General features: G+C 37.6%; 1 protein-coding gene across 2 annotated transcripts in view; it reads left to right on the forward strand.

Moving 5' to 3' along the window:
* Positions 1-26,236, forward strand: part of OSBPL10 (oxysterol binding protein like 10) — a 112,430-nt gene that overhangs the window by 13,657 nt on the left and 72,537 nt on the right. For both annotated transcript variants that reach the window (XM_084202709.1, XM_084202710.1), the window contains exons 2-3: positions 17,424-17,605; positions 19,322-19,401. In XM_084202709.1, the coding sequence (XP_084058835.1) occupies positions 17,424-17,605; positions 19,322-19,401 (262 nt within the window). The remainder of the gene's footprint in view (positions 1-17,423; positions 17,606-19,321; positions 19,402-26,236) is intronic.

The following is a 26,236-nucleotide window of genomic DNA, read 5'->3' on the forward strand; positions in this document are numbered from 1 at the left end:
GTCCTGTGCAGTTAAGTCTGTGTATACATTGAATACTTACCAGGCATCATGCAGTATATCTGCAATTGTTCCACACCCAGTATGGAATGCAGTTTACTATGCCAAATGGAGTCACCATCAGGGAGATAGTACAAGGGATCTGGAGGCTGCTGATAAAATGTTTAGTTCATATTTTTCTTTTCTGTTCTTTCTTTTCTCTCTGTTTCTCTCTGGGAGGCCACTTTAATCCAAACATGCTATTGAGGCTTGTTTCAGAATTATCTTCTCCTCCCAAGTCCCAAATTGCACTGGTTAGGGGAAAAATTATAATTTTCCCTAGAAGTGAAAGCTGGGGCACCTGATCTGGGAGTAGTTCTGTCTAGCTGGGTCTCTTTGCTCCTGGATGAGAAAAACAGCCAGAGACTGGAACACCAGAAACTTATAATTCCTTGTTTTTCTTCTGTCATTAAATATCTTGATAACAGGACTGCTAATTTTCCCCCCAGTTGTTACACATTGATAGTAAAAACCCTAGTGAAAATGTAATTATGCTGGGAAAAGCACTGGTACACTTATCCTTCTTTTCTAATTAAGATACTAATTTAGACTTGATAGTCATAAGAAGCTGTGAGAACAGCCAGTATCTTAAAGCAGAGCTCACAAATGTGGGAATGGGTTGCAGTGAGCAGTCAATAACCTGTGGGTTGTGACAGCCACGTTCAGCTGCTCTGGCCTTGCCTGGGGGTCAGGGGTTCAAACTGCTGGTTTGCTTCTGCAGCTTTCTGGCAATCTAGTGCTTTCCCAGCCTTTATGTCCTGGCATGCCCCATGCTGCTTAGGGGGTGTGGGCAGGTGATGCCCACATTGCCCACGCTCAGGATGTTTTGCCGTGGTGCTTTGTGCTGGCTGCTCTCAGCGCTGCTCTGGTGCACTCAGCCCTGCATGGCCTGGGGTTTGCTGCTGAGAGCTTTCAGCTGTACTGAGCTGATTCACAGCCCCTGGGCCCAAAGGATAGATGGCAGGCATGGCATGGCTTGCTTCATTCACTGCTTTAAATGCTGGTGGCCAAAGGAAATCTTGTGACAGATCCTGTAATTTTGCTGTGCTGTGAACCAAAAGGCTGGCAGATTATTCAAATGTATCTCAGGGTTTTCTGTAGCACACTCTGCTCCTGTCTGTGAGGGAGAAGTATTGGGAGTGTCTCCCCGGGCTTTGACCTTTTTTAGAGGGGTCAGATGACTGTGAAAACTGGTGGGAGGCTTAGGTGGCTGCTCCTTGGGCATGGGGTTTCTAGAGGGAATCCCCAAGTTGAGAGACAAGCTGCAGAAAATAGCTGGGCTGTCTAAGCAGACTGGAGCAGCTTACAACTGCTCATCACTTAGGTTCTTATCTTTTCTCTATGCTAGTTTTTAAATGGAGGAATTAAAGCCTTGAGGAGAAGAGCTGAGCAGCTGCCAGCTGCAGTCTTGCTCCTTGAGCTGAGCAAACAGGTTGGCAGTGCAATATTAAGCTTTTCTACAGGATCAGATAAATGATATAAGTCCACCTGTCCTCCTCTCCATGTTCTAAGGATCTCTCTCCCATTTATTTGATCTTGCTTTTTGATACTGTGACAATAATTGTAGGGGGGAGTAGTGCTTTAGGAGATGGACTGAGGAGAAGAAAACATTTGAAAGTAAGGAGATCAGATATGAAAATATTGCAGGTGCTAAAAATTAGAGGTCGATGAGCTGTGACCTTAGGTTTCAGAGAGGAGGCTAATGACCTGATGCTTTTTGTAGGTTTTATTCCCCTTGAGCCTAAAAATTGATTTTTCAAAAGTGGCACTTGAACAGATTGAGCACAAGAGGCGGAAATAGGTGTCTCAACTGAGGGAGCTGTAAAGCTTAGTGGAACTGTAGTAATAGAGAAAGCAGCTGGTATAGGCAAAAATATAGTGCAGTTTCTCACAGATTTTTTTTACTTCTGATGGTGTCAGGACATCAGGAACAGATGTCTGAGAGACTGAAAATACCTACTCTGAACTCTCATGTTGAGTTTTATCTTTCATTGAATAATTCCCTCAACTTGATTTAATTATTAGAATGCTGAATTGCCTGCATTTTAACAGAAAATGAATAGAATTATGAAATTAACTTGGTTCTGGAAATGTGAAAACTATTTCTGCTCTGGCTATTTATTTATTACCTCAGTTTGTTTTGTGCTTACATTTTGGTTTGTTGGTGGTGTTGTCTTCTGTAAGGTACTTGGATTCTTGGATGGATCTTTTCTGTTAAAAGAAGTATTTTACACTTGTGGTTGGTTACGCTTGTGAGTTGGCACGTGGTTACACATGTGCCAACAGTGGGTTCAAAGGTTCAGTTAAATTGTGTCATGTTTATACTGCTGAAGGGAAAAAATCAAACTACCTTTTGTCCTTTCCTTTACAGGAAAATGTTCAGCTTCTTGAAATCCCTGCTATGGATTTTTTCCTGAAATTCTCTTTGTGCATTGTTATCTGTGTTTTCATTCTTTCAGAGACTGCATTGTAGGCAAGCTAGCTACTGCAGTTCTAACAGCAAGCATGGGGTTTACTCTTAGAGCAGTTTAAGAATATGCCTAAAATTGTTGCTGGTGTTTTAGAAGTTAAGAAGTTTTTCCTCCAACTAATTTGTGGGTGTTTTGGTGTTTTTTTGTGGGTTTTTTTTGGTGTAATTTTTCTTTTCAGTTTTTTTTTTTTTAACTCTTCTTTTATCATGCTGTCTGCTTCTCAGTGCTCAAAATGAAATGAAAAGCAGAGAAGGGTACCTTGTCAAATGCTGCAGTGCAGGACCAGTGTGAGTACTAAGGAGTGTGGTGAAGGCAGGTAGTAGGGTACCAAAGTGCACTGCAGAGCAGGGGTGACCTTCAAATGTCAAATCCTCTGCCAGGAAAGAGACTTAACAGTTTATGCTCCATAAAGTGAATTAATAATACTGCTTTACAGTGTTTTATTTTGAGGAGTAGTAAGTTTTTTGGCTGTTAAAAAAAAATGCATCTCTCTGTACAAATTTTCAGTTGGGATGTTTCTTTTTGGACTTTTCCCTACCCTCTTTTTTTCTACCCTGCCCTTTTTTTGCTTGAGCGTTTCTGATTGTAATCTGGATATCTCAGATACAGTGAGCAAGTAGAGTTATTTTTTTTGGAGAAGGAAGAAGTGGAAGTAAATCATATGTTGTCTATTTGTGGTGTCAGGTAAGATACACTATCAGCTAAGGAGCAACATCTATTAAGACTGTTTGCAAACAGTTGATAATATTTGATAAACTAAAAAAAAGGCTACAGACAAGTGGAGAAGTAGAGAAGTACTTAAAACACCATTGATTTTTTAATCATAATTAGGGACAAGGGAAAAAGCTAGATGGAAGAAGTCTTTAAACTACACTTGCAGGAAAGACATTGAAATAAATTCTAGGTCATTACTGAAGACAACCTAGTGTGGTTGAGTAATTTTATGTGCTTCTGTTTTTTAAAGCTATGGACTTCTGGTAACTGAAGGAAAACATACTGCTTATGTCTGCTAGTTGAGGAAATGGTTATGCTATAATAACTTTCCTTCTTCCAAATCTCCCTGTAGCATTTCATTGTTATAATTGTGGAGTTTCATGAAAAAGTTTGAAATATAACCTAAATGTTCAGGCACTAAAAGTTAGATTTGAGGTTTCAGCTGTTACTAGAACCATTAAATTTCAAGTCTAATAGATATCTCACAACTTGATGTTACCTCCTGTCATGTGGAAAAAAGCCTGCTGTTTTGCTATATTTAAGCAAGGTTTTTACCTTTAGGTAAAGGGGAGAGGACAAGCCTGACCTGAGAGACTATAAGAACCTGAAGTTGACCTAGAAGAAGACTCTAAGAGATGTTTTATTTGTCTCATTTAATTCATTGTTCCATAGTTTTATCTTTTCCAGGCAGTTCATTCTGCTTTATGCCATTGATGAGCAGAGACATTGTCAGCATGTTTAAAATAATTTGATTTTGCTATAATATTGTCATTAGTGGCCTAATTTCTTCAATACCCATGTACTATTTTATTTCAAAAGGGAAGAATTTAAACTTTCCTTTTGAAGCTGTTGGTTCATAGCTATTCATAGCTCAAAAGTTCATAGTTTCAGTTATGACAAAGGAGTTATTTTTGTGTGGGAAGGGTGGATTAGATCAGAAATTCCCAAATAGTTTTTAATAGTGTCGTGATTGTAACCATAGGAATGACAGCAGAAATTGTTAAGCTTTAAAAAAGTTACTAGCGAGTTTGACCTTTGCAGAACAGACTGGTTGCGTTTGTATTAAGAATGGCATCAAATTTTATTTGAAAGTACCTGCCAGTTGATCAGCCACTATGACTCTTCTCAGACATTCAGTAAATGCAACAAGAGATTTGACAGAAACATATGTAGTGTAATGTAGGAGGCTCCTGAAAAAAGGAGTTTTGTGATTTTAAAATGTGAGCACAGCAGAAATTATTTTGGCTGGACTGCTAATGCTGAGTGGTACAAATTGTTTTTACAATCAGGTTTTTTTTTTGACTATTTAAGATTCTCATAAGTAAAGCAGTTGTTATTGTGGGGCAGGCTGTGTTTTCAGCCTGGGAGAAAGTAGTTGCATGTAACTGAGTAAAAGCTTTATTGCCAGGAGTTTTGGGTAGTTGAAAGTTGGTAATGGGGCAACAAGTGAGTTTCTCTGTGCTGTCAAGTCAGGACTGCTATGTACAATCACAAATGCATGTGACCTTGTTTTGGATGAGAGGAATATGCACCTCATTCAGAAGAGAGAGGCAGCAATATGTTTCACTGGAGCAAAATAATAAATTGACAGAGTTAAATGAATTTGATGGAATTAAAAAAGGTTTGGCAATGGTTTGACAAGGTTCAATAAGCTTGATGGCAAGGTTCATCTTATTAATTACTGAATGGAAGAAATATACCCAGGAAAGTTGAAATAGAATCAAGTTCGAATGATTCACGTGTTGACCAGAGATGTGATGAGAAAGGAGGACCCTCGTGTTATGTCACAACATTCAGAGGGAACCCCCTTGCTTTCTTAACTCCTTATGGAGAATACGTGGAGCTGGATCCAATCTTAGTCTCAGACTTGGACAAAAATTGATCTGCAATGGAATTATCTGTATAATATCTATAATAATATTAAGCAGCTATGTGAATTGGCAGTGTTTCGTTAGAGTTAACTCAGCATGTTGTTATTCTGTCTCCAAGAATCTGTCACACGTAAGGGATCTCTCTGTTTTGTGTAAGGAAGGATCTCTTGGTCAAATAAGGAATCTTAAACCTTTAGAGGCATCCCTGCTCAAGGGGAGAGTCACCTGGCACTTCAGCTGCAGTTCAGGGAGAGCTCCAGTTGGATCCATCCTGATAGGAATATTTATGCAGTGAAATCATTGGCCGCTTGGCAATAGTGTAAACCAGTTGGGTATCTTCATTTTAGCTGTTACCTTGTTATGTGCTTTGATTCCTTGCATTTTTGGGTTTTGAAACCACCTTTAGAAATATTTTTCCTTAGGCACCTTCACTCACTTATACCTGAGCCAGGAGCTTTCCAGCCACAGGGTATGACACCTGTAGCTTCTTAGCCTGTACCAAATTATGGCCTGGGGTCAAGTATCCACACAGACCTACAGCTGAAAATACTGACAATCCAGTGGTTTCCATGTAATGTTTATAGCTGCAGGGGAATTGTTGTTGTTGTTGTTTTTGTTTTTTTTTCTGCTGTATGCATGACTCTGCAAAGTTTCCTTTCTTACCCAAAGACTGACCTGGCTGTGTTATTCTGAATCCAGCTCTCATTCCTGGATTGGTGCTGTACTGGGATGTGTTGCTGTGTGCTGCTGCTGGGCAGTGATGGTGACAGAGCAGGGAAGGTGACAGAGCAGGAGCTCTGCCTGGCATCAAATAGGGGAGGCTGGTTCAGCTGAACTAGTTTTTAAAGAGCAAGCCAGTAATTTTTCCTTGAGAAGGGAGGGAGAGAATTTACAACTGTCTTCACTTGTGCTTTTTAAGGGCTGCCTTTTTCACTTTGCCCAGTTTTGTAATACTTCACTGAGATTTGGGGGGAACGGTTGCTGTTTATTTTGCACCATTGCTGTGGACTGTGGTGTAAACATGTTTCAGGCTAAATTAAGTGATTGTAGTTTGGAGATAAAAGTTGGACTCATAACTTAACTTTCTTTTCCCTCTTTCATTTTAGTTAACTGATCATATATTGAGAAATACCAAATCTACTTCATGTATTTTCTTCAGTAAAGTAGTTTTGGAATGGAATTGTTCACATAGAATGGAAGCAATGATAAGAGGATGTCTGTGCTGATTTCCTAAGTCTTTATCCATGGAGATTATAGAAAATGTAAATAAGATTAAATATAGCTTTTGAAAGGGTTTTAGTTTCCAGGGGAGTGTCACATGCTTTAGAATTTCATATCAGTAACTTGAACGGAATTAAATATCTCTGAAATTGGTGGGAAGTAGCAAAACCCCTCAATTTTCACTAACCTAATAATTAGCCTAATGTACATATAATCTGGTGCAGAAGAGTGTTTTGCTCTGAATGGTGGTTGGAAGTCTAGCTATTAAAGTGCTTTTTCATACTGCAGTGTCAAATGAATCTTCTGACTTCTGTTTATTTAGTTTTAGGTAGATTAAATGAAAACCTTTTGGCACATGCTGTTGCCAAACTGTTGCGCTTGTCTGCTCCTTCATCCCTCCGCTTCATTTCCTCTCTAGATTGTTTCTTGCTTGTTGGCAGCAGAGTGGTTGTAGTAAAACTGATGTTCTGCCTCAAGAAATCATGACATGTGACTGTTCTAATTAATTTTCGGCAACATGTTTCTATTGAAAACTTGTAGGTTGGTGACATCTTTTTATTAAGATGGTTTATGAATCCTATCTAAACCTTGTATTTCATGTTCAAAAATAAAAAATGAGGGAAGAGAGAAGTAATAGTGAAGGTAGTTCAGTGATTTAGCTATTTAATTCAATAATTGCTATATATAAAATAGTGCAGTTATTAGAATAGAATTTTTAGTAGAGTTGCATGTTTTTCCTCTGAGGTCTTTGCATTGTGTGTTAAAGCAACCTTGGTTTCCAGTAAGCAGTAAAAGTTAATTTGAAAGAACTCCAATGGCCATTTTGCTTGTATTGACATTTACTCCTTTTTATTTATGTGCAGGTCAACTCCCTGAAGATTCCTGACTTAGCACTACAGGCTGTTATTGTTGAATATGGGACTGTATTCACCTGTGAGGAACATTAGAGTTTACCTACATAGATAATTTCCCTGGCTTTTAATGCTGAGGCCAAATAGTTTGGGCTGAGTGACAGACTCCTTTTGTCTCTGTAATTGGCTTAAGACACGACTTGAATGATAGTCCTATCTGTACTCTCATTGTTAAATTGAGCAAAAAGCAGTACTTGAAAGTAGCTGAACTACTCTACAGCTACCCTAACTGAAGGTAGAGTAGTCTTGTAATTTGAGCTACTTCTATTTGCAGTCTTTGCTGTCTGTTTTGTGGTCTGATTACCTGAATAGTTTGCTGGAGATGTTAGGCCATCTCCTGGTTTGTTATCTAATCCTTGTCTCCTTCTCAGTGTGAGCATTTGGGCTGTTGTGCAGGGTCACTCCCTGTGCCTTTTTTGTTTGTTTCATAAATATTTTAGTCCCTGAAAGTATTTTATCTCCAGGTGAAATTCTAACTAACGTCAGGTCTGGCATAAAAACTCGGGGTCATGCTGGTTTCTCGTAGCTGAGTGCTTTTCTGTATACGGTCTGTAATTCTTGGCAGCAAAAGAGAGCTCTAAAAATCTACAGATGTGTGAAGGTGCTTCTCCTAGATGGGACATAATATTCAATAACACTAGTTGTTGGAGAAGAGAGGGGAAGAGTCGGGTGGTGCAAGTCAGGGGAACATAAACCAACTTCACCTCTGCAAATAAGGATTCAATTCATCACTGGTATGTCATAAGAGGGGAGTGATAATAAAGCTTAGGATCAATGGAAGATAGTGTGTATTAGACACAGGGTGTGTGACTCTGTGAGGGTTTACTGCTTCCTTCATACATTTTATGACCTGCTAGTAAAGTAGTTCAGAGGGCAAGCTCTAGTTGCTGAGGTAAAGGAGAGGGTTGTGGGTATATTTCAACTGAATGTAAGTTTTTTGTTCAACAGCCTTTTTCAGGGTGTTTGTGTTTGGGATTGCTAAAATTCAGTAGCTGCAAATTGTAGAGAATTTAGATCACAGATGATGGTATTTTGAGATAGAACTGTGATTTAGACCTGGCTGACTCAATGCCAATTCAGTGGGATGTGGTTTTCTTTAAACTCTGTTGCGTGGTAATGCTGATACAAAACCAGAAACTCCAGTCTCTGAGACTGTGTGTTATGGGGACATTATGTTAGGTGACTGAATTTGCTGCAAATCTCTCATTATATGTCATGAAAACCAGGCTGTCAAGTGAATATATTTGATTCATTTGTGGATGTTGTAAAAGCAAGTAGCAGAAAGACCAAGCAAAGGTCACATCTTCTCTAGTCAGTCTGTGAAAGCTCCTCCAGGATGTGACAGGTAGTAGACAGAAATCTCCATAAAATACTGCCCTTGGTCAAATATCACTTCATTATTGATTTGTCTTCATATATTGCCATCTTGGAAGTGTGCATATCCCTACTTAAAGGAGAGACTGTTGAAAGAATAATACATAGTAGTGTCAGTCACTGTTGGACTCATTAGTGCTCTAAGCAGCTGCCTTCTCAGTGGCTGCCTTCAGTGCTGCCTTCTTTTTGATTACTTTCCTTCATATTTGGTATTTAGTTTGTTGGAGAATTGTATTTTTTGGTATGTCAGGCCAACTTCTAAGCTGTTTATTTAATTCTGTATTTTTTATAAGTATTTAATGAAAGATGAATGGATGCTAGGCACCAGGCGATTTTTGATGTGAAGTGTGCTTGCCAAACCTGTCAGATCTTTTGAAACGTTATTACAGAAAGTGTCAAGCAAAAAAGTGACATGTTTTTTCAGAAGGTCGAATATTTCTGTATTGCTTGCAAATTTTGGTGGGGCTTTGTGTTACAGAAAAGAAAAGGCAATAAGATTCCTTCCATAGTTGGTGTAATTTTGGGAGGTGTTTGGAGCTGTGTGGTAATGCAGCTGTTTGCTCAGCAGCAGTTTTGATAACTGCTAATGTGACTAGAGGGATTTACAAATATTAGTATGTAAAAGCTTCTTTCACAAGCTAGGTATAATTGATTGTCTCATTACATATTTTTTGTTTATTTTGGGGAAGAAACTCAGATTTTTTTTTCCCCTGATTTTTAGTGTGTGTGTCCCCCTTCCCCCCAGTATTTAGGTTTGGGGGGCTTTGTCTGTGTTTTTGCTTTTGGATTTTCTTAGTGATTTGTTACAAAAAGGAAAGCAAATTACTTTTTGTCATTTACTTACTGACTGTCACCAAGTTTGCTAATAAGGTCTTCTAACAGTTGTTTCTCTGGGTGTTCTTAAGGTACTTTGCAATTAGAATATTCCTTGACTATCTATATCCATTCTACTTCTTTGCATCCTCTTGAGGATGACTCGTGAAAGCTAAACATCTGAATGTAAAGCCCAATTTAGCTAGATTTAGGGATAACAGACGAAAGTGAAATACTTGATTTCTGATAGCTGCCTTGTTTATTGGAAGGATTTTTATTACTAGTTGGGACAGACCAATACTGCGCTTAGACTTGGAGCAGAGAAGCACTTGTCCATACTGGCTGTAAAGTAGGTTTGTATAATTTTACTTTCTCAAAGGAGCAAAGCCTTGCTCCTGGATAAAGTGGAAAGGTGGGACTGGGAGAAGATGGCGCAAACAGCTTCCTTCCTTTTGGTGTCCAGACGATCGCAAACAGCTTCTGTGGGCTTGGCTTCAATGAGAACCAATTTAACTACTGAGCTTTGTGTCATGCAGAGCACTGCCTTCCCCTTAGATGGGGAGTGAAGTTGGTGTGTGTACAACTAACTTTCTCATGTGTGTTTCCTTGATCTTCTTTTAGAAGAATCAAAGAATTGTGTCTTTCTAAAGGTTACCATCCTTTCATTACATGCAGATCATTAGAAGTGACATGTAAGTACTCGGTTCTTGTTTTGTTTTAGGTCTTCATTGTTTTTCTTATGAAGAAAAGCATATTTTCTTGCCTGGAAGCTCTGTTTTTAATCTGTGACCTGAATCAAGCTGGGTAATAACATTTCCAGAATTAAAATTACAGCAGCCCATTTATTCCCCCAGTTATATCCCTTTTCTCTTGACCTGCAATATGAAAATTTCAGCCTGCTTAATTGTTAAGTAGTAGTGAATTTGGAAGAAGGAAAGGGAAGGTGGCAAGGATTACTGGTAGCCAGCCAGTGTGATGGGCTGTGAGCAGTAGGTGCTGTTAATGGTATCAAACTCAACTGTGTACCTTTTGTTTGTTTATCCCAAAATTGCAATTGCAACCCCTCAGCATGGCCATGTTGTACTGAAGCATAGATTAGTACGATCTATGTACTTCTTCACAATTCTCTATGAATTCAAAGCCTGATGGGTACAAATGGATTTGTTATTCTTAGGCGTATTCTTCTCCCTCTTTCCTAAAAAGCAACCAACCCCTGAGCAATTTTTAATGTTTATCCTTGCTGTAGTCTCCTTTTCTGTAGAACCTGGGCAACATATCCATTCGTCACTACAGAGAAGTTGAGACAGTTGAAAATAATTGGCATTGTAAGCAGAGGTTGATGACCTGATGAGCTGGTCAGTAGCAATTGTTTCTTCACTGAGAAAGAAGTGACATTCTTGTTCATAAAGAGGGCTTGCTGGGACTTGACAAGACAGGAAAGGAGATTGCTCTTAATATTTTGTGTGAGAATTCTGCAGATGTTAAAATCATGAAGGGCCTGATCAGCAAAAACAAGCTGTTCATCTTTTAGCTGTGGATCATACTTCCTCTGTTTCTTAACTGCATTTTAGATGTGGAACACCTCTGAAAGTATCCAGCAAATTGTAGTTCATCTTGACTGAATTCCGCTAATGCCGAAAAATTCTGTTCTAAAAATTCAGTTTTCATACAGAGATGCTCAAAGCCAGTAAAAGTTTTAATTAATACTGTGATTCTTACACTTTCTTTTGTTAAAAAATGATAAATTGAGGAACCTCAGTGCAGATAGGGTGGTAGAACTACTGAAATGTAAGCATGTTCTCCTGATCATCAGTCTTTTAATGACAACTTTGGAGATAATTTTTAATAATAAATTCCACTTGGCTGTGGAATGTGTGCATTTTAATTCCACTTGGCTGTGGAATGTGTGCGTGCTATGCTTTATCTTTATTGGCTTGAATAATTCCATTAATTTTATGGATCAAGGTAAAAATGGAAAAACCGAAACAGTTGTATGAATGTGGTGTTCAGGATGTCCTAATAAGATACAGTTTTCTGAAAATGAAACATTTCGGTGTGACATCTTATTCAGTTACTGGAGCCATAAAGTTTGCTTTTGTTTGACACAGTAATTTACTTTCTGTCCTACAGTTCTTATATATTTTTAAACTACTTGTGAAAAAAAGGAAGAAAAATACAGAATAGTTTGATTATTTATTCTTGAAAATCTTCCTTTAGCGGGTTATGGAATCAGTGAAGAATATGTGCTGGCAGTGACTGGGGGGAGATTGGAATGGAGAGAAAGCAAAACATGTTTGGAAACTCAGAAATGTTAAGAACAATGGTTGAAGAAGAAGGTAGTGAAATTCTTCTATTATGAGCTGCTTCTGTTCTTGAGTTAATTTCGTGCTGAAGTATGGAGTAGAGAATGGTATTTGTCACATTGTCTGGAATGATGAGTTTAGCAGTCTGAGAAGGGAAAATGCATGAATTGTTACTATTCCAGTGTAGTAGGGTTGGTGATGCTGCCTGTCAGGGTCTTTTAAGTCAGAGTGAATGCAGTCCTGTTTCAAATAAATGTATTTTATTTAAACAATTTGCATTTTTATGGCTAAAGCAAAATAAAAAGCAGATCATAAAGTGTGTATTGTGAGATTGGTTTAGGAGAAAAGATGTCTGCAGAAGACCTAAAATAGTGTTTTAGAAAGAAAAGTTCCTCTATGCATCAGAGACTTAAGTAACTGGGGAAAAAAAATATCCAAAAAGGTGAAACAAAGCTAGCCTGCTGTAGAAACAACCCAGCATCCCTCTCCATCCAGAAGAACTTGCTGTGTTAGGTCATAATAAAATGAAAAAAAATTTATTTTGGAAATTGTGGAAAATTGGAAGATTTTTGTCATCAGTCAGAAGGATTTGTCTGTGCTAATGTGCACTATTTGGACATCCATACAATTTTAAACATAAAGCCTGGAATTAGACAGAGTCCAGCTATGAAGCATGGGCTCCAGCATAGGCTACCTTTATGAACCCAAGGACATGATTAATACAAAGCTGCTTTCCAAAAGAGTTGAGGTTCTTCCAGAAGATTGTGTCAGAAATTGAAGATTTGACTGGGACTGTAGTTGTCCAGCTGTAAAGGTCTATAAAAACCTCTGTCACATTATGGATTCAAACTGGGAGTTGTACAAAATCTGGTCCAGAAAACTGACTTAAGTGGGAAAGAAGGGTGTAAGGAATATTCAAATTGCTAGGAATGCATTACACAGTGGAAAGATTTAGCAATCCTACATTGAAAATTTCTTGGGATTACAGAGTAGTGAAAACATGGGTTCAGATAGTTGGTTTGTGAGAGATGTTCAGAATAAGGAAAGAAAGGGAGAAACTTCTTTTGAGGTGTTTTTTCTGTTGGGAGCATAATTTTGGGTGCTTTGCAGGTTTGTGTCCAAGTGACAGCTTCAAGGAGCAGTGCACCATGTTATGATGTGTAACTGAATGATGAAATACATAGAAATGTAATTTATTTTTTATTATTTACTTACTAAAGTATTCATTTCCACTGGAGAATATGGAAATGATTAATTTTCCTTGAAATGGAAAAATTAAAATTCTTTTATCTTGTGAGGTGAGTAAATTACGTGGGAAATGTTTGTATCATATGCACCTGATAATTATGCGTGGCTTTTAAAATTAAAAAAAAAATTCTTTATTGCCTCAAATCTGTTATACTGGTGAAATGTCAGTTTTTCTCATGGAAGACCTGTTAAGCTGCTGTTTTTAGTTGACAAGCTCTAGTGGTAGAGCACTTTCATCTCCTGCTATACTACCAGCATTTTATCACTCTTTAAAGCACAGTCACTGTTTTTTCTTAAAGTCTTCTTGAACAGGGAGCTAATAATAAATTATTGTAATACTCTAATTATATGAACATGTTATATTTATTAGTCTAATAAATGCTCTTATTAGTGGAAGCACACCCAGTTAAAATATTTTATTAGTATAGCATTTGACCCTTCCCTTCTAAGAATTCACAAGGTGGTGTTGCACTTCCTAGCATATCATACTTGTTCTGCTTGACATTTTAAAATTTTTAAAAATAGCTATAAATGAATGAGTGAATGGATGAAGGGCATGGTGAAAAACAAGTGTTTAATTAAGACAGTTGTAGAATTTATGAGACTTAGGATTTATGCAGAGAGGGCAATCATTTTGAAATATGGGAAGTAAAAGAGAAATAAACTGTCATCAGGCCGTATTGACAAACTCCTGGGTGACTTAAAATGTAGCAATTCTGCTAGTGTCAGACTTCAGCTCTGCAGAGTGTGGTGAATGTGTTCTCTTGTGATTCATGTCAGTTGGTAATGCCTCTGCATTCGGTTGGAATGGCACAGGGGGAGTATCCTGATGGATCTCAGGAGCTTAAGGAAAGCTGGGCCAGAGGATCAGGAAGCTTTTAGTTTCTGAATGGATTTGAATCTGAAGTGAGAAATCCATTGGCTCTTCATTTGTGAAGCCTGCATTTTCTTGCCTGTAATTTTGCATGTCCATTTTGAACTGTGCTTAAGCAGTTAAAACTGCTTAAAATATGATTAAGTGGTGATTTTCTACCTTTCCTCTAGATGGCCTCTTTGAAAGACTATTAATTTTAAAAAAAGCTATTCTGGTTTTGGAATAACAGAAAAGTGCAGCTGTCTTTTGGAAGTGTCTTTCAGTAACAGTTGCCTCACAATTTCTCTGTAGCACTGATTTTTTGTGTGAGAAGTGTGACTTAACTGGGCTCCGCCACCTTCTGCCTGACTGTTCTCTAAAGAGTACATTTGTTTTCATCACTGGTATCTGAGATTTAATTACAGAAATATGACATCATGGGTAAATGTGAGCAAGGCCAGTAGAGCAGTAAGGATGAGGTGGCCAGATGAATCAGTTGTAGAGAGGTTAGTGCTGTTATTTCCCTGGTAGGCAGAACAAATGACTTTTAGAAGTTAAAAGAGATATCTGTCCTTTTGATTCAGCTGCACAGTGCTTCTAAAATGGGACACGAACCCTTCTCTTCTACTTTATATGTGTAATGCTTTTCCATCCTCAGTTAATGAAAGACTCTGGTTTTCATTTCTTCTGTGTTTTTGTGATGGTCTGAACTGGGTCATCATTTGGTCTGTGATGCGAGAAAATGTTTTTGAAAGCTGTTCCTGTTTTTCCTCTCTCTTTGTGTTCCTCCCTCCTCCACCTCCTTTGTATGAAGCCTTGCACTGCTTGATTTGACATTTAATTCCTTATTCCTTCTCCTGGCTCTTTCTATCCTTTTAGCAGTTTTCAAAGTGTGTTATCTCTCCGCTTCTTTGTGAGGCTATAGTTGTCTGTGCAGTTTATTCCTGTCTTTTTCTGTGATACCACTGTGTGAAAGGTGAAGAGGGGAGTTGCACATCAAACCATAATCTTTGGAAAGGAAATGCTTGATTCTGTGCGATGTGAACAGTGTCATGGCCAAAATGCTTGTGAAAAGTTCCTGATTCTTTTGGGATAAGAAAGAAGGCAGGATACTTGAGGGTGATGTGAGGGCTTGTGAAAACTGGTTACCTTTTTCTTTCTTAAAATTGCTGCTTGATTTCTAAATTGCTTGCTTTTACAGGCTTCTAAGATATCATCACAAAAAACCTAAGGTACAAGGCCAGTGATGATGTTCTGTTTTTCTGAGACTGTACATAAAATAGGTTGTGGTTGGCTAGAAATCCAGTTAACACTACTGCTGTAGAAGTGATAACAAGGATGTGTAAGGATGCCGTCTCTGCATTTGGGAATTTGCAGAAGTTGCTGCCGTCTGATGTCATTATGCTGGTAAAGGTATACTCTGTACTCGAATGGCTGGTTTCCTTCCCTGGGGTAGCTTTAAGCCAATGCAAAGCCCATTTTTGTAGAGCTTACAGTCATTCTGGGAGTGCTTTCCTGGTCTAGCATGCAGAAGTTTCTGAGCTGAAGTGCTCGTAGTGTTTATGTAACTTAATAGATTCTGTTCTAATAGACTCAGAGGAACTTCTTTCTCCAAATCCTTTGGTCTTAATGGGAGAAGGAGACTTTTTCTTGCCTCTCTTTTTCTTTCATTTGTTTTTCTTCTCTAGCTGTTGTTCCTCCTTTTGTTAATTGTAGAGCTGTACTTTAGTAACCACAATGGTGATTTCCAAGGTAGTAATCGATTTAAAAATGGCCAAATAACAAAGGCTGAAATAAATTATTTGTACCTGAACAATAAAAGGACAATGAAATTATAATGAGGGTGGCATGGGCTCAGAATGAACATCACTGCATATAAAGTCTGGACTTGTTTGCAGAGCTCAGAGATGATGGGGAGAAGCATTAACTCTAGGATCAAGCTACTGTGTCATTTTCTCAGGGGCGTGGCATCACTTCTGTCTAGTGCTCTGCTTTTTCTCTTGAGTATGTAACAGATGTTCCTAAAATATCTGGAAAAATGAGAATGAGCAAAATGAAAATTTACTACGAAGAATGCACCTCTGACTTTTAAAAAAAATCTTTTCCAATTCCGCTGTTTTCCCCTGCAGTTAAGTGCATAGCTTTCTCCTACTAAGCAACCTGGAGAGAAAAAGTACTTTTTAAGGGGAAGAGTAGTATTGTAAAATAATTTAAAAGTCAAACACAACAGGAAGGTTATGAACTGGTACAATACAAGTCAGTCAGGTAATGTGAAATTTTGGTTGTTTCCTTTTAGGACATCCTGCTATTGAAAATGTGGTTGTCATTCAGCTTGTATTCCTCTAGTCCTTCTTTGTGTTGAAGATAACCTGCAGAGGGAAGGTGAAGCGATGTGCTGCTACATGATTACAAAAGGGAGGCTTTCCATTTGTTTCTTAAAGAAAAGGAGGCAGAAGAGCTTGTGGGAGATGGAGTCAGGGCAGAAGTGAAGGGTGTGGTGGTGCACTAGTTTAAAATTCTTTGGGATAGGACTGTTAATCTGTAACAATTGAAAAAGTTTGATCTTTGCTCAGATGTGAAGGCAGTGGCAGTGAGAAGTGAAGCAGGCAGAAGGCAGTAGAGAGTGAAGCATAACTGCAGCAAAGGAAGGGATCCCAAGCAAAATGTCTGAAACTCTGTAAGTCTTAGGCAATAACTGCTTGCATCATGTCCAGGCTTATTTAGCATGAATAAAGAGAAGAGCAGACTACCACCAATAACTGCAGGCTGTGAAGATAATCCTGGAAATGTTCTGTGATGGGGAAAGCTGGTTAGAGATGTTCTGCATATGGGGATATTGTGAAAGAGCTAAGACCAAATGTGCTAACTTGAGCAAATTTGGGATAAGAAAAGCGACAGAAGTCTGAATAACCACAGTTTCTGGAATATTTTACACAAGTTCATATGACCTGTGCTAAGCTTATCTTAGAGGAACAGTAACAAATACTGTGTATTACAAATGGCCATGTTAGTGGGATTAGCCAGATTGTTAGGGGTGGTTTTTTAGAAGCAGCTAAAGGCTGCATTTGTGTGATCTTTGGTCTAGTCTGTTGAGGGTTGGAGTAGACTGACCTTCATGTGAGCCAGGAGGTTGCTGTCTGTTCCTTGTTGATCAAGGGTTAGTGTTAAATAATTGTTCTGTGTGATAGCATAAAAGATTTCCAGAGGGAAATGAAATTTAGGATCTCTGCTATTGTAAAAGATGGGTTTATTTGTGGGGAAAAAAAAATGTTTTCAACTCTTGAGGCTGACACACCAACTCTGAAATGCCTGCACTTTCATTTAGTGCACTTGGGCATCCCAGTTGGTTTATTTTTTGTTTGTGTGATCTTTCAGTCCTGGGTGTTGGTTTATCATGAAATGGCTTGTGTTATGAATAAAGGAATGGATCATCTACCCCTGAAAAACCAAGCCTAATTACAGTACCTTATAAAATTGTAATTATAAAAATTACTTTAATCTCCTTTGTATATTTATGATCTTGATTTAAGATCAACTGTGCGCTTTGTTGGGTAAATGCATGAAAAGCTTCTGTGGAAATACTGTATGCTTGTAATTTCTTTCAACAGGTACTTTGTTCTGGACTTTGAGACGGGGATTCTGCAGTATTTCATGAATGAACAAACTAAAAACCAGAGCCCAAAGCCACGAGGAGCCTTGTCTTTAGCTGGAGCTATAATATCGCCCAGTGATGAAGTGCCACACATGATGGTGGTCTACTCTGCTAATGGAGAGATGTACAAGTTAAGAGGTACAGTGCTGCTCACAGTGCCTGCTGAATTGTTCTTCTCTTCCACTCCTACTCCTGCATCTCTTCTCTCATGTCTCATTTCCCTGTGCTGTCAGGAAGTAGTGCCTATACAGCTCTGTTATTGCACAGTATATTTTAAAACACGATGGAGGAGTAATCTGGAGTTAAGTACATGTGACTTTAAAATGTATAGACTTTCAGGGCTGGAAGGTACCTCAAAGTGCCTTTTGTAATCTGTTACTGTGGCATTTTCATTGAATGCTGTATCTTATTTGCTTCCAAAGGAAGAAAAAGGTGCTTTCACTGCTGTCCACAGCATAACATTTGTTTTCTAGTTCTGTTCTTCCCTGCCACCATCCTGCAGATAATGTGCAGTAATGAATCTGATGATGGGTCAGAGAAGGGAAAAATGCCAGTGAGAGGCTGCTGAGATATTATGTTCTTATAAGTCTTGGAGTAATTGAATGCTCCTTTAACATAAAATTATCCCTTTCCTTGTTCCCAAGTATAAGACAAACAATACAGGGTATATAGGAGTTACTTTGGAATATTTACAAAAAAGGAAGGGAAAAAAATGGCAGTGTTCTGATTTTAAGGTATTTTCAGTATGGTTGATTGATCATGATGCTTCCAAATCAAACTAATTTATAAAAAATAAACTCTTACTTAAAAAAACAAGATACATAATGCAGTGTAACAGAAGTATTCTTAGTTTTATTCTGGCCACAGTTTACCAGTTGTCCAGCAGGACTGGGCGTGCAGAGTCCCCTGTGGGGGGAGCAACAGTGTGTTGCTCTTTCATACACAGAACTGAATTCAGAAACAACCAGGGAGAATTTCTGTTAAAATGCCTTGAAAGTTGCACAGCTAGAAATCGTGAGCACTTGTTTCATTGTGCTTTTCCAATCACTTGAAATTATCAAATGCTTACAATATGCTGCTTTTAATTTAATGATGTCTGTGAATTTTATTAAAATCAGTAAACAATTATTATGCTGAGTCAATAACCATTAAGATAATAGCAGAGGAAGTAAGAGAAAATATTTGCTGAAATTATCAACTATGTATTGCCATTCTTAATGATGATTCCTGCAGTAATCTAAGAAAAAAAGAAAAGCCTCTCTCCTAAACAGACTTACTGTATTACACAGGAGCCATCTGAGAGCAGTCAAACTCTTCAATAATTTTTAAAGCTGGTCTTTAAAGATGTTTGGGGGAAATTCCTGTGTCTTTCAGTTGCATGTGAATGACATGGGTTTAAAGAGAGATTTAGTTGAACTCCATTAAAAGAGAAGCACTTAAGTATCTGGGGAACTGGTAGCTTGTCTGGTAGCTGATTGACAACCTGAGTGTAGAGCATTTATGGATTTAAATGCTGTGGTGTGTCCTTCACAAAGACAGACAAGTAAAACAAAAGTGGGTGAAAAATTTTGAACAAAAAAGTCTTATTGAGGTAGGTAGTTCTGCCTTTGCTAACATCTGGAAGAGATAATGATGAAAAAGACTCGTAAACTTATTTCTTCCACCTGGCCTCTTAAGTAGAGGTTTGGATGTATTGCACTGAAAAACTTAAGTGTATTTATGTAGCATAAATTAGGATTTATACTGCATCCTAATCAGTAATTAATGTTTCCCCTCTGCCCTGCTCTGTCACCTCTTGGGTAAAAGAGTATTGATTTATGTGTGGTTGCCTGCATTTTCTTGTTTCTGTTCTAGCTGCTGATGCAAAGGAGAAACAGTACTGGATAACTCAGCTTCGATCCTGTGCCAAACATCACAAGGAAAGTGATTCTAAGGTAAATAATTAAGAGTGGGAAGTAACTATTGTGTTTTAAGTGGAGTAGGTGAAGAGCAGCATAGCCTGGATGATTGTCTGCTGTAATTAGTGAGTTGATGTTCAGAGGGTTTTGAGTAAAAGCAGCAAGTTGTCATTTATCACTAATGGAGCCGGATAAGTCAGTTTGGGTGATCCTAATAAATCAACATTTTCCTGTTTATGATAAATTAGTGAAGTGCATAGTTAATTGAATGGCTGAATCAACCATGTATTAATAAATACTGTATGATGTCCTGATTAGTATTTAAAAGTTAACTAATACAGTTTTATTTAATTTTGTGCAACTCAGTGACTTTTATTATAGGAAGCTTCAGATGGGTGTTAGCAGCAGTCTTCATCTTCTTTACTAAAATGGAAAGAGCTCATCATATGAAGAGTTATGCTCTTTACTTCACTTTGAAACTAATTCTTCACAATTTTTGTCCTCAAACAGCTAAATATTTTGGGCAGGTAAAAAGACCAAATGTGTAGACTTGAAAGATAGCAAAATGATGGGTTGAGGCCGTCTCCAACCTCCAAGTAAAAATTGTATGAATTGTGGTACAAATAAAACCTGTTTTGAAGGAGCATTAAGTAGCTGGAGTATTTCAGTACTTTTAAAATTCTTACACATTGGAATTCAGTATAGTTTTTATATGGATGTGGCCCAGTTCTACTCAGAAAGGTGCAACTCTACTTGATCAGGGTACTCTTACAGTTGCTGTTGATTTGCATCTCCTGTGCCAGATAATGATGCCAACTTTTTGTACTCAGTTGCCAGCAAGGAATTATTCCTCAGTATGTTTTCTGGTCACTTCTTAAATGCATTTAGATGTTTAGCATTTATAATTTAACTGTGATGAGGTGGTAAAACTCCTGTTCAGTATATATGATATTGGAGACTTGTGCAATAGCATACTGATTCTTATGCTTCTGCACTCTGTTAATTTTCATTATATGTTTTAATGCTGGTTTTATTTTTATGCTTTTCCTGCTTGTGATAAATTATTCTATTTTAATAGCAAAATCTCATTTAGAATAGCAGTAATTTAGTTGAAGCTGATCTTTGTGGAACTGAAGCTGGGATCATATTTCCTCTTTAGGAAAAAACTGTCGCACTTAGTAGTAATTTCTGTGCAGACTATCTTTCCATGTTGAGCTCCTTCAACAGGAGTAGTATCTGCATATTTAGTTGTGAATTAGTGTGTCAAGTGAAAAATCTTGGTGTTACAACAGTGAAAGTAAACAGCAATTAGTAGTGGTGCAAAGAAAGCAAACAACATTTTAGAAATTATCAGGAAAAAGAAGGGCTAATACTTAGATTGCTCTAACTCTGTCAAATACTTGTAATGAATACTTTTATCAGTCCTCTTCCATTTCTGAAATGAAAAATTGGATTGGGGATAATGAAGTACTTTTCATCATATTTGTTATTTTTCTGTACAGGGTGAACTCTATGTGATGAAACTTGACTTCATTGTAGTCTTTTTTTTATGGAGATGAGAATGGAAAGGGCAAATCAGTATAGTAAGTGCTCTGGCTGAATAGCAAGTATTTGCTTAGCTGTTAATAATATTGTTATGGGGAACCTCAAAGAAAAGGAGTTGAAAACAAAACAAAAAACCAAAAAAAAAAAAAAGGTACCAAAAGGACATGAATAGAAAGTGGAGAATATGTTGGGATGCTTTGGATGCCAGAAGTGTTTAGGGATTTGAAAAGCATTTGAAAAGCAAAATTTTATTAGAAAGTCTTGACTAAATGAGTGGGAGACTAGTAAATACAAAGCCGTTTTCTGCCACAGAAGATCTAAGGCACAACTTTTGGAAACAGGAAGGCTTTAGAATGGGGAGCATCTCACTGGTCTACTTGTATTCTTGCAATGCTGTGGTTTGCTCCTTGTTCCTATTCTCATTGTGCAAGAAAATAAAAGTATTTCTTTAACTGAGGGGTAGTGGACATAAGTAGCAGAGGAACTAAATGGAAGAGTATTTGAGACAGTAGGAAGGGGGTTCTTGCGTTTTTCTTTAAGACTGGTGAGTTACAGAAACTTGGCATAGGAAGTTGGAGTATAGATATCTTCTGGAATAGGTATTTTTAAATTAGCTTGCATCTGTGGAGTATAAAGCAGAAATGCTGAAGAAAATTTTACTTCTTAGTTCCGTGTTACAAATCAGGCTAGATCACTTTTCACTTGAAATGTTTGTTACTGAAGCACTTTAAGTTCTTTGCTTTTGTAAGCCACAGAGCAAATAGAGAATATCTATCTTTTGTATTTTTGAAATTAACAGTCCAGAAAATAAAATGTCCAGAATTTATGGGCTTCAGATGACACCACTGATGACTCTGCTTCTTATTCAAGAAGTGGACTGTACTTGAAGCAATTTTGTGCTTACCTGTTCCTAGAAACTTTCCTTGTGACAAGATTTATTTCTTTGTTTTAATATGCTTTTTTCATTTTCCCTCTCCTGTCTTCTCAGTATTAGAGTATTAACTGAGAAGAATATTTTACCTGACTTTAGCATTGCATATAGTGTGAACTTGAATTTCATCTACAAGTAAGATTTTAAATTTCTCTCTGCTTTTCTTTATAAAAGGAAGGGATCAAAGGTAGCAGTTCTTCACAGAAATTCCAGGGGAAAAAAAAGAGGCATTTTTATTATTTTTTTTTCTTTTCTTTTTTTTTTTCTTTTTCTTTTTCTCAAAGTTTCTTACTTCATATTCACTGCCTGCTAGGAGATAAGAGAAGCAAGAACTGCTTCATTTCATTGCATTGTGTTTTCTTTCTCTTGTAGATGATGGTACTTTATACTAAATGATTATTAGCATGGGAGTGGAAACATGCTCTTTAAAGTGTTTTAAATTTGCATAAAATAGCATTCTGCTATTTTTAGCCACCTTCCTGTTTCAGCTTAGGGTCTGGATTTACAAAGAAAGGTCTGTAATGACACATAGATGGATATATATTTGACTTACTTTTGCATAATCGAGGACTTCGCAAAAATCTGTATTTTTGGGTTTTGTTAAAATAGCTCTACCATTGATAGGACTGTCATGATGTGATTTGTTATTCTGCTGTCAGCAAGGTTGGATCTCTTTATTCCTCCCTCTCTGTATACTTTATACTCTGTAGTAAGTGGAAACTGCCAGTTATCTGTCTCTCATTATGCTGTTATGAAAAGGCAGATACTCATGTGTTCTGAGCTTCTGGAGTTTGAACAGAATCCAAGCTCTGTCTCTGCTGGGAACAGCATCTGGAAAGTTGGAGTCTGGGTGTTTGCTCCCAGCTTCATCTGCAACTTAAATTCACCTTTTTCATAGGAATACTGAGATGCAGAAATTTCTAGCTGTTCTTTAGGAGTCATGCACTTGAGTGAGGTAGAATGGGAAGCGAAAAATATGCAGTGAGTGGTAGATTTTATGTTATGCAGGTGGGATGTAGTTTAAATGTAAAAAAAAAAAAACACCAAAAAACCCAAAAAACAAAAACCCACAATAATGGGATAACCAGGCAAGCAGTGGGAGGGTTCCCAAGAATACTAGCAAAGTAACCTAGCGACAGGTTATTCATACTGGAGAGAGAACACATTTTAAAAATCTTGAATAGATATTACTGGAAGGGAATTTGTAGAAGAACATGAAATTTGGAGGATGTTTTTCAAAGCTGAAGCTGTGTCACTGTTTCTGCGAAATACTCGGAGAAGAGCATTCCTTCTGGCTGCACTGGATCTAGATCAGCATTAGTTTCCTTTCTTTTTCTCAGCTACTGCCTGCTTTAAAATGCTACTGTCATGACTGTTTTTAAAGCTTCAGCTGGGGATTGGAGTGGTGGAGGAAATTAAAAGAGAAGTGATTGAAAAAAGAAAGAAAAGGTTGTATACTAAACACTAAATTTAGTTGTGTCCTAATGAATGGTCCAAATGTGAGTGGTACAGTTAATGAGTGGATGTAACACAAGCTAAGTCTGACTTTGTTTTAATTAAATTTTACATGGTAATGATAAAAAAAAAACAGTAAAAGAAGTGTTCACTGGCAAATAATTCCCATGCTGTCACATAGTCTTAATGTTCTTGGTATTCCCATACAAGTCTCATTTCACTTAATTACAGATTGTTCAACTTCCATAAGGGCCAAATCAACTGTATTGGAAGAAATCTTCTATGTCTGGATAGGATTGCTAGTTCTTTTATACTATTCTAAGTGAATATTTTGTACAGGCTTTAATTAAAACATTAATCAAATTTGCATTCAGTGATATAAAGTCCTTTCAAGAAGGGGTAGGCTTATGCATCATTTTTGTGGTAACTTCCAAGAATAATTTCGTATCCAGAAATTGTCACAAGCTTTTTAGTTCTGTTTCATCCTCCTTTTTTCTTGACTGTTTAATGATGGTGGCAGTAAAAGCACTACTGAAAACAAACACAGGTTTTTAAACCAGCTCTTAATGCCAGTGTGTGGACTGGCTGCTGGATTTGCATATAACCCTTGTATATCTCAGTGTGTCTGTATCAGGAATGTGACAGGGAACAGAACCTTTTTCTTGTGAAGTCACTTCTGTGCTCAGATGGTAACTTTCAGCTTAGGTCTGTGTTAGAAGAAGGAGACAGACTCTCCATTGTTTTAGCTTTTTGGTTTTGAGTTGCACAGGGAGCTAGCTGCATAAAATTGGATGGTGTGGATTCATCTTTAAGCTGAACTCATTTGCTGATTCCTTGCAGCTGTAAATTGCAATCCAATTCCCTTCCTTCTGCTGCCACCTTTTGTGTGGGTTTTGTCATGTTTCCAGTTCTGTATTAACCTGGGCATCAAAAGTAGAAAAAAGGGCATCCTACTAAAAAGAGCTTAGCTCTCTGGCCAGCTCTCTGAGGAATGTGTGCCTCTGTCTCTGGTTCTCTACTGGCTTACCTCCCTGGAGTAATGGTGGGGGAAAAAAAGTCCAAACCTGCCCCTGTCAAGTATCAACTGCAGTAGCAGTTTGGCTATAATGTGAAACAGCACTTGCAGTAATGCCTCAAATTTAACACTTCTGTCAAATTGTTATGAGGCAGAGGTGTAATTATTCTCCACAACTGGAAGAATGACTATCACGGATCTTTGGTTTTATCAGGTTTCTTTTTGCTTTAGTAATGAATGGCCACAGAGATACCTTTACATTTTTAAGTGGATTGTTGGTTTAGTATTTTTAACATCTGCATGGTAACTTTTCATAAAGCCAAATTGATGAAAATTTCAAGTCCTTTTCAGTGTTGTTTTAGTTCTTCTGTGCACGTCAAATTGTTTTGCCTTCTGAGCTTCAAGTTGGTATGCTTGTCTGCTTCCTCTTCTCATCCCTGACCTATGGAAGTCAACTAAAGAATGGCATTTCTAATTAAAACGTGCACTGAAATCCTTACAGTAGTGAGGCTAATAGGGAAGCAGTGCTTGGCTGTTGATAGTTGTCTTTCTGATATCTTTTTTCCTCCCTTTGGAAGCTTCATGAAAATAAGAGTTGTTCACTGCTTCTAAAATCTTTCTACAGAAATGGAAGAAAATCAATTTAGGATTGAACATGCTCAAATGATTCTTGATGAAGAAAAGATTTTATGATAGAATGATTATCATAGTCTCTTGCTTTAAAAAAAGACATATTGCCTTACTGAAGATGATGAAACACTATGATATTCTATCAGAAAAGTTAGTACTATAGAGTGGTGCTTGACAGGAATGTGCAAAACATCATAAGCTGGTCCCTGTGTAGTGCTGAGGTTTGGATGTTATGTAGATTCTGTCATTTGCATTTTAATATTTGTGAATGATTATAATGTAAATGAAGCAGAACTGTGTCTAGGTTTATCTCTTATCGGTGTTTGTTTACTTAGGATGCATTGGAAAAGAAGTAGATGGGAATCAAAGCACTGAATGGTGGTGTCTCAAAATTGTAATTACTTTCTGATAGTGTGTGACTTCCCATAATTCAAGCTGCATGCAGGGATTGTATATATGCAGAGGAGTAAAGGAGTGTCATTTTGGTAATTATTATTCAGAGAAAAACATCTGTGGCACAGTGCCTGTGAAAATGATGATTATCAACCATAAGCAGATATGACAATTCACTTCAGAAATTATTTTATTGATCTCTGGAAAATTGCATTTACTTTCCAAAATAAACAAAATTGTTTGCTTCTGGTAAATGGTGAAAAACACTTCAGCTCCTTTGTGAACAGGAAGGGCAATCTTCTGGGAGAATGAGTCATGAAAACATTAGTATAGTTCGAACTTACTGTTCTGCAATTCCATTATTTTAATTGTTAGGATTTTTGATATCCAAATGGAAGCATTCATTATACTGCTTTTTTATCTTGGGGATGGACAGGCTATTAAAATAAAAATCTTAACCCAAATCTGTTTTAGCTAAGCATACTTCAGCTAGCTTTAGGTATGAATGCAAGTTACAAATTAATCTTTTATTAGCTTCTTTATTATTCTTTTATTGGTTTCATTTTATTAGCAGGTGAAATGTTGGTGCGATGGTAAGGTGTAGCCTCAGGAAAGAAAATTTGCAGTCCTTTTGAGATGCTTCAGCTGTGGATTTCTTGACTCATTATTGGCACTGTGCATTACTAATGTTGAAGAGCTTACATTTTCCTTTCATCAGACTTTTCGCTCTCTTTTTATTTATTTAGTTGCGAGCCAGAAAGCAGCGAGACCAAAGAAAATGAGATATGATAATAATTAGGGGGGCAGATCAGTCATACGAGCAGTGCTGGGGGAAGAGCAGGGGATTAGGCATAAAGGCCCATCAGTTTCTGTCATTGCTTTGATTTCCTGTGAGAGTGACT

This window comes from Fringilla coelebs (genome assembly GCF_963513975.1).
Source record: "Fringilla coelebs genome assembly, chromosome: 1".
Taxonomy (NCBI): domain Eukaryota; kingdom Metazoa; phylum Chordata; class Aves; order Passeriformes; family Fringillidae; genus Fringilla; species Fringilla coelebs.